At 35.3% G+C, this 8,806-nt stretch overlaps 2 protein-coding genes across 2 annotated transcripts; both read right to left on the reverse strand.

Moving 5' to 3' along the window:
- Positions 1–2,806: 2,806 nt before the first annotated feature.
- Positions 2,807–4,339, reverse strand: LOC126548936 (carbonyl reductase [NADPH] 1-like). Its single transcript, XM_050197051.1, has one exon. It carries the CDS (start codon positions 3,911–3,913, stop codon positions 3,086–3,088), a length of 828 nt encoding a protein of 275 aa, XP_050053008.1. The 5' UTR covers positions 3,914–4,339; the 3' UTR covers positions 2,807–3,085.
- Positions 4,340–7,212: 2,873 nt separating this feature from the next.
- Positions 7,213–8,458, reverse strand: LOC114130898 (carbonyl reductase [NADPH] 1-like). The gene has a single exon (XM_050197050.1). The coding sequence runs from the start codon at positions 8,312–8,314 to the stop codon at positions 7,475–7,477; it is 840 nt and encodes a 279-aa protein (XP_050053007.1). The 5' UTR covers positions 8,315–8,458; the 3' UTR covers positions 7,213–7,474.
- Between the last annotated feature and the right edge of the window lie 348 nt (positions 8,459–8,806).

Here is an 8,806-nt window from a genome sequence, read left to right on the forward strand (position 1 = left end):
ACGTCCAAATACGGACGCGCGGGATACTGAATAGAAACTGCAGCCGCAACCTTTCCAGCGAAACGGACTCATCACGGGCTCGCGTTTATATTACATATAGATATAATATAGGTAATATTATGCTTTGATTGAAAATTATTTCTCCGTACTCTGTTATACTGATACATGACGCATCAGTCGTCGTAATAATATTATATATAATATTTATAAGAATGGTTTTTAACGATAAATTTGAAAAATATATTTATAACAAATACTGAAATACAATATAGCTTATACGAGAACAGAAACTCAAAACGTAACATTATTATAATATGTTATTATACCTATTAATATCATTATGGATTAGAATTTAGAAGTAAAAATTATCAAAATAATCATTTACAATTTCTGTCAAAAAGATATTTATATTGAGTGAACATTCCTTGTTTCAATATAGTAAGTTATTAAATTTTTTGGAACTTTGTTTTTGAGTTATTTGAGGTAAATACATTCAATTTATTCTATAATTTTATATTACCCTTAGTTCTTCACTCTTATAGTCTTATGTTTATTGATGAACCCACCAGGTGCGCCCTTAAGGAAAAGCAAAGAGGAAAGTCCCTTTATACTTTGATTTCTTTCTTTTTTTGTATTTAATTTTTTTCTAACTGAACATTGAACAATATACGTCTATTCTGAATACATAAAAATTAATCAAATTAGATATGAATGTTTAATATAATAATATATATTATATACATGGCAATTAGTATTAAGTGATCAATAATATATTAAATTCAGATGTTAATAAAACATCGTATGATAAAATATACATATATTTTTAGAGCCATCATATATAGTTTGAAAATTAAATTATTCAAGATTATCTTACATAAGTAATTCGAATAAAAATTTTAAAATATTCACGATATATTTTTTCTAATGTGTTTGAAGTTTGTAAAAATATTAAAAATGTTTAATTTTTGTAGCTAAGGTTTGACAATTGAATACAATAGATTTCTCATAAGTATTTCTTAATGAAACCTAAAAAAATTGGGTATTCAAACCAAAAGTAACGATTTTATAGTATTTTTTTTTTTTTGTAATTCAAACATAATTCTACTAGCACCACAGGGAGTGATGACTTTTGCGCATATTATTATATTTTACTATACACAATGACATTAATGAAAAAAAAGCTAATTTCAAAACATTTAGATTAACTTTAAGCTATTACCTATATATATTTTATACCTATAACTTATTTTTACCGTTCTGTTTTCTAAAATAAGGCGGTATTGTTTTGTTAATAACAATAACACAGGGTGTAGCAGAGCCGACTGACGAGTTTAATAGGGTCATTATTATGAGATAAGATAAACACAAGCTTTTATTAGTGGACTATTTTGAATTCCACAGTTATGCCGTGTTAGTCGTATTTATGGTCTATAGGTACATCGAGGATTTTTCGTACCATATTTTCGTAATAGCGTATTACGAAAATAACTATTCTGTGATCTCTCTGAGGGTGACGTTGACTGGCAAACATGCTCCCTGATTTAAGCATGACATGTGTGATTTTTTTCTGGTATTACCTACCTTAAGAACAAAGCTTTTAGACATTACTTTCACACCATAAAAGATCTAAAAGTCTTCGCTCAAAATTGTTTTTCGTATACAATATTAAATAATTTTTCATTGAATTCAAATTTAACACATCTTACTGTATATACCAGATTGGTAACCTACTTGCCCTAATAGTTATTAATTATTAATATTTATAAAAAAGTTACCTACCTACTATTTTTTTTTATAATACATATATTTTTTTTAATTATATAATGTCATATTAATAATGTCTTAATAATAATATTTTTGTTTAATCTAACCTAATACAAAAACATATGCACTATTTATATTTTGTTATCGTTTTATTGATGTAACATTGTATTAGATAAAAAGCAATTTCAAAAGAAATATAATATTCAAATGGAATAAGATAACGTTTATTGTTAGGTAATAACTAATAAGTGAAGTGTGTAATACAATATTTTATAACATTCATAAATGATAAAAAACAATAAAATTAATACTAACCTAATTTGTGTAAAAAATTATAATTTTAGACAATTTAAAATTGACGTTGAAATGTTATTATTAATTTTTTTTTACTGATAAAAGAAAATACTTACAATTTGCATTTTATTTATAACTGGCATACTGTATAACTAGATTTCATCCAAGAAAAAATGAATGAATGTATAAAATACGATGCCAAACCTATGTAGGTTAAAATAAACTAATACGATCGAGATGGGCTATCTACCTGTACATACTTCATATGTTTTCGAACGTAGTCCAAACTATTCTCTAAACTTTAATTATGTTTCTGAGAACAATCTCTGAAATTTTCATTTAGCATTTAAACTACAAACACGGATTATTATTTATATATATATATATTATATATAGATATATTACATAATTATTTATTTTATATCTGTGTAATCAATAATAACTATAATATATAGATAAAAAAAAATATTAGAATTCCATGAGCCAAAACGAAATTCCTGATTGAACAACCACTCTGTAGTAACCTACACGGATTAAGAGGCAAAGCTATAAACACTCTTCAAGTATCAAGGAATGACTGCGTGTAACCAAATTAAATTGAACATAAGTCTCCAAGGCTATACAACTAACACTATGCAAACCGATTAAATACGATTCGTCCTAAATATCAAGTATAATGCACGTTGTTATGACCAAAGTACACTAAACTACACGTCTATACGGTTATAATTGTGATTAAAAAAAAATATTATTATATTGTGATAACATATTATATATAATATCATTTAAATAAAACAGCACAAAAGTAACACAGTTTGAACGGTGCCAAATCGAATAATTTAATAATAAACATATGATTTTCGTAAAAAAATTCACAATATTAAGTATACGGAATGTGTGTACTAATAGAGTATTAACGCGTGTAGACTTGTAGTTTGATTCTATAAGTACTTTGTATACGTGAAAAATGGCGAGTAGCGCCCGTGGCCGGGCATATCGTCATAAAAGCGGCCGTCGTCGACGCGTCTCAACACTGGCGCCAGTCCTTGACGGTCTTGTCGCACCACACGTAACGGCCCTTGACGTCGCTTTCGCCCGGCGGCAACAGGGACAGGTACACCGGAGCTTCGGCGCCCTGTTCGATGGTCAGCGGTCCCTTGTGATCGGTCATGTCCGTGTCCACGTGCCCGGGATGGACGCTGTTGACGACGATGTCGGCCCTGGGGTCCGCGTCGAACGCCCTCTGTTGTACGGACGTAAGCGCGCTGACGGCCACCTTGGACACGGTGTACGCGGACGTCGGCCATCCGGCCTGCGCGTGGTCGCCGGCCTTGGCGCAGTCCACGAACTGCCGGACCAGCGCGTCCAGCTCGTCGACGGTCAGTTGGGGCGACGACAGCTTCCGCTTGAGCTCTTCGCCGGGGAACAAGGACAGACGGCCAAGTGAGCTGGACAAATTGACCACGCGCGCGCCGGCCCTGAGCAGCGGGAACAGCGCGTCGCACACGGACCGCAGGGCGAAGTAGTTGACGCGTACCGTCTCCTCGGCCTGAAAGTCGAACATCCCTGTCTTCACGGAGATCGCCGCGTTGTTGACCAGCACGTCCACGCCCGCGTAGTTGTCGGCCACGAACGCGGCGAAAGCGGCCACGCTATCGGCGTCGGTCACGTCCAGCTGATGGAACTTGGGCTTCAGGCCCAGCTCGTTCAGCCGGTCCACCGCCGCCAGGCCCCGGCCGACGTCCCGGGCCGTCAGGTAAACGTCGCCGTCGAACAGCCGGCACAGGTCCTTGACGATGGCGTACCCGATGCCCTTGTTGCCGCCCGTCACTATCGCCAATCTGGTGGTAGCCATGTCCGATAAGTCGCGGGTGTCGCGGATCCGACGAAGTGTGACGGAATCGATCTATCGCCGCCGATAAGTTGGATGCGCTGCGACCGCTGTTCGATGTAATATGACTGCGTTGTCAGTATTCATACATCGAGTACTGCGTATTAACAGTGCGAGTAACACTTCAATCCGTCTTACTGCAGTTTACCAATAATCTATCGCGACGGTAGTGGCGCGAACCTATAAGTGTAAATAAAAAAACGAAGCGTCACGACCGCTGTGTGTTATACGAGTCAGACTTTGCCCGTTGGATGTGTATAAGTTTTCCAATTTTCTTTAGCCAGGCCTGCAGACCCGATGAATGGACCGATTGATCGGTTTGTGGTGTCAATAGAACGGGCGTGATGTGCGGATTATACCTTTGTGGTTTTTGGAAAAATCGGTCGAACAATTCCGAACGTGTTGGCAAAAAAGTCCGGTATTTTTAAGGCAAAACGATAATATTTCGCTCGATCGTTTTAGTTATAACGTTTCACATCGCAGCGCTAAAGACCGTAGGTATTACCCCCTCTATGCCGTATACGTCAAGTACATCGTACTTTGGGCAATACAGAGCAGCGGTTTCCGCCGTTACCTGCGCCTCGTGCACCCAGAATATTAGATATATTTAATATTGTTCCGTAATAATTACTAATATTTAATAGATATTTTTAAATTTTTTCTACTTTGCTAAAGCGTATCAACAGAATTTACGTAAAAAAATTAACTATAATTTAGAAAAAAACACAAATACGATATATATGGTCAAAAGTTCAAAAAAGAAATCTATCAACATAACCAAAAAAAAAAAAATTATTTTAAGTAATCGAAAAAACTATTTCCGTTTTATTGAAAACATAAAAAATGTTATTTTTAATTTGTTGTCAACTTGTATAACATATTACTTTAAATTACTGATATTAAATGTTATTACCTTTTTGTAAATACTAAATAGAATTATGACGAACTCGGTAATTAAAATAATACTAAGAAAGCTTTCGATTTTGTTTAATTTTTTTTTTTTTTTTTTGTTAGTTAAAAAGTTCAAAAAAAAACATTAATAAGAGTTTTCTCATAAACAGTTTATTATGAAATTAAAATTTTATAAAAATAGGCTTATAACCAATATTTTTATGGTAGTTCAAATATTGACAAAATTAAATATTTATACGATTATATATTTTATTGTAATTCAAAAATGAAAAAATATCATTCGTGAGGATTTGAATTTTTACATACTATATATTATTATTTATATATATATATATATAGTAGGTATACACAATGATAATTTATATAACTTGTTTGCAACTTCGTGGTTATAACTTCATCGCGACAATAATATAGGTACCATCAGACATTTTTTCACTTCTAATCAATATTCACATATAAAATATTATAATAGTTTATAATGTTACTGAAAATAAATATAATAATGATCAAATATATGAGGTCCGTCACAACCTATTACATACAAACAATATTACTGTTTGTTTAGAACAAAAATTTAAAATAAAAAATGTTGTTACCATTTTCAAGCAAGCTAATTATGATTTGTTATTAGTACTAATTCAACAATCGGGAAGAAAAATTGTAAATTAATAATTGCTAGTTCTCAAATAAATGTACAAAAAAATAAAATATGTAAAATATGTAATTTATGTATAATGTATGAGTATATTATGCTGCACATTATTATATTTAGATTTATACTATGATAAATTATTTTAAACTATATAGATATTGTAAAAATTAAGTATGGATCTGTGGCGGCGGCTATCTGCAGATTTTGTAGGGATGATATTCGTTCATCCGAATATTCGTTTGCGCGTCTGTTTACGCCGTTGTTATTAAATTATTAATATTTATATTTTTGGGTAGGTATTCAAGTCGAAAAATATATTTCGCTACATTCTCGTAAAATGTGTTCTATTTAAGAATAGATAATAGCGGAAGTCGGTAACCATAATACTTATTATTGTTTCTACGCAATTATTGTACACCACTTCGTGTCACCATCGTTTCACTGATTCCCATTTCATCACAGAGTCTATTTTACACCACAGTTTTTAATATTTATAATTAAATACTATAAACAATTTATAATATGCCCGCAGGCCACAGTTCTTTCCATCAGATTACCCAGCCAATCCTCATGGACGACGGTAAACTCATTGGCATGCTCTCCAAAATAATAATAAATAATATATTAATAAACATTCATTTCGTTTCTATATTTAATTATTGTTGATTTAGTGATATTTTTGTAAAAAGATTTACTGTTTTACGAATAATCCAATAATAGTAATAAACCACTTTAAGTATACCGTATGTATTTATAATGATATCGTATAAAAGTTAAAATCAGCTTACATAAATAAAAACAGTGGGAATACAATTTTAACTATATTACTTATACATTATTATAATATTAAGTATTAGAAACGTAGAAATTTAACACTCTCGAACACTTTACAAATGTATAATTTAAAAAGCAATCTCAAAGGTTAAATCTCCCTTGTATACGTTGTATATTAAATGATTATTATTATATAAGCTTAAGCTGAGATATGTTCAAAATCATAACGTTAATAATTAACTTCAAATTTTACTTTCAGTTGGTCAAATCCGTGCACAGGTGACATACCTATCCTGCCACTTTCACATTTCCGTCTTTACGCCACTTGCTGAGTATAGGATGATAATTAAATGGCTTTTACCATAATCGCAGTAATTGTTAATGCTACAGAGCAGAATAATTCTTCAGGCTTAGATAATACGATTATTAAGTATAGTTCCAAGTTTTTGTGTTCAGTATTGAAAACTGTTGGAAAATACTTACTTTTGATATCTATAATATACCAAGGATATTCACTAACCTTAACTCGATCGAAAACCATCCCTGAAGTTTGAAATTGAAGCATTATTTCAACAAGTTATGCTGTACACACAAAAAAAAAAAACACACGTACATTTTTGTAAAATCAATACTGAATATATTCATCACTTTGTTCAGAATCTAAAAACTTAATACATACTACATACATAGTAGTACTCTGTAATAAAAACAATAAAATATATTTTACCTTAAAAATATGGACAGTTTACATTTAACGGAGTTTAAGAAGAATGGTAAACATGCCGCGGGCATGTAATCCGTCACATGTAACGCCGTGCAAGCTTAGCTAGACATAATATATTTTCAATCGATCAGAAACAACCGATTATACATTTTCAATTTCGATAACAGATTTTGTAGGAATAATTAAATACACGGTAGGTAATTGTGATTAAAAAAGTATTATTATATTGTGATAACATAATATATGTCATCTGAAACAGTACAAAAGTAACACAGTTTGAGCGGTACCAAATCGAATAATTTAATAATAAACATAAAATTTTCCTAAAAAAATACACAATATTAAGTATACGGAATGTGTGTACAAATAGAGTATAGACACGGGCAGTTAGATTCTAAGTGATTTGCATACGTGAAAAATGGCGAGTACCTCCGTGGCCGAGCATCATCGTAAAAGCACCGTCTCAAAATGTGGTCCAGTCCTTAACGGTTTTGTCGCACCACACGAACCGGCCTTTGACGTCGCGTTCGCCCGGCGGCAACAGGGACAGGTACACCGGAAGTTCGGCGCCCTGTTCGACGGTCAGCGTCCCCTTGTGACTGGTCATGTCCGTGTCCACAAATCCGGGGTGGACGCTGTTGACGACGATGTCGGCCCTGGGGTCCGCGTCGAACGCCCTCTGCTGTATGAACGTAAGCGCACTGACTGCCACCTTGGACACGGTGTACGGGTTCGACGGCCATCCGGCTTCCGCGTGGTTGCCGGCCTTGGCGCAGTCCACGAACTGCCGGACCAGCGCGTCCAGCTCGTCGACGGTCAACTGGGGCGACGACAGCTTCCGCCTGAGTTCTTCGCCGGGGAACAAGGACAGACGGCCAAATGAGCTGGACAAATTGACCACGCGCGCGCCTGCCTTGAGCAGAGGAAACAGCGCGTCGCACACGGACCGCAGGGCGAAGTAGTTGACGCGGACCGTCTCCTCGGCCTGAACGCTGAACGGCTCGGGGGCGGTAGTAGGCTCGAAGTAGATCGCCGCGTTGTTGATCAGCACGTCCACGCCCGCGTAGTTGTCGGCCACGAACGCGGCGAAAGCGGCCACGCTACCGGCGTCGGTCACGTCCAACTGATGGAACTTGGGCTTCAGTCCCAGCTCGTTCAGCCGGTCCACCGCCGCCAGGCCCCGGCCGACGTCCCGGGCCGTCAGGTAAACGTCGCCGTCGAACAACCGACACAAGTCCTTGACCATGGCATACCCGATGCCTTTGTTGCTGCCCGTCACTACTGCCAGTCTGGTGGTAGCCATTTCCGAGAGGTATAAGTCTGGTGTCGCGGGTCCTCTGATGTGTGAAGCGTCTGCAGTTGGCGTTAACCGCTCGCTAATGAGACGGAATCGATATTGAGTCGACCAAGTTTCTATAGGTACAGCTATTACTGTTTGATGTATAAAACTTCAGCCGTATTTATATACGTCAGGTACCTATTGCGTAATAGTGCGAGTAACACTAAAAAAAATACTATAATACTATAAACTTATTATAATAATATAATCACACACTAATAAAAATACTATAATACTATATACTTACTATAATGATATGATCACACACTAATAAAAATACTGTAATACCTTATACTCATTATAATAATATGATCACACACTGTAATATTACACTATAATCCGTCTTACGGTTTATCAATAATCCAGCGCGACGGTGGTGTCGCGAAGCTAAGTGTAAATAAAAAAACTAAGCGTCACGACCCCAGTGTATTAGACGAGCCAGAATTTGCCCATTGG

This window comes from Aphis gossypii, chromosome 1, assembly GCF_020184175.1.
Source record: "Aphis gossypii isolate Hap1 chromosome 1, ASM2018417v2, whole genome shotgun sequence".
Taxonomy (NCBI): Eukaryota; Metazoa; Arthropoda; class Insecta; order Hemiptera; family Aphididae; genus Aphis; species Aphis gossypii.

What these genes read in the sequence shown, in the direction of transcription:
- LOC126548936 (XM_050197051.1), bottom strand. Translation starts at nt 3,913, where the DNA reads ATGGCTACCACCAGATTGGCGATAGTGACGGGCGGCAACAAGGGCATC.
- LOC114130898 (XM_050197050.1), bottom strand. Translation starts at nt 8,314, where the DNA reads ATGGCTACCACCAGACTGGCAGTAGTGACGGGCAGCAACAAAGGCATC.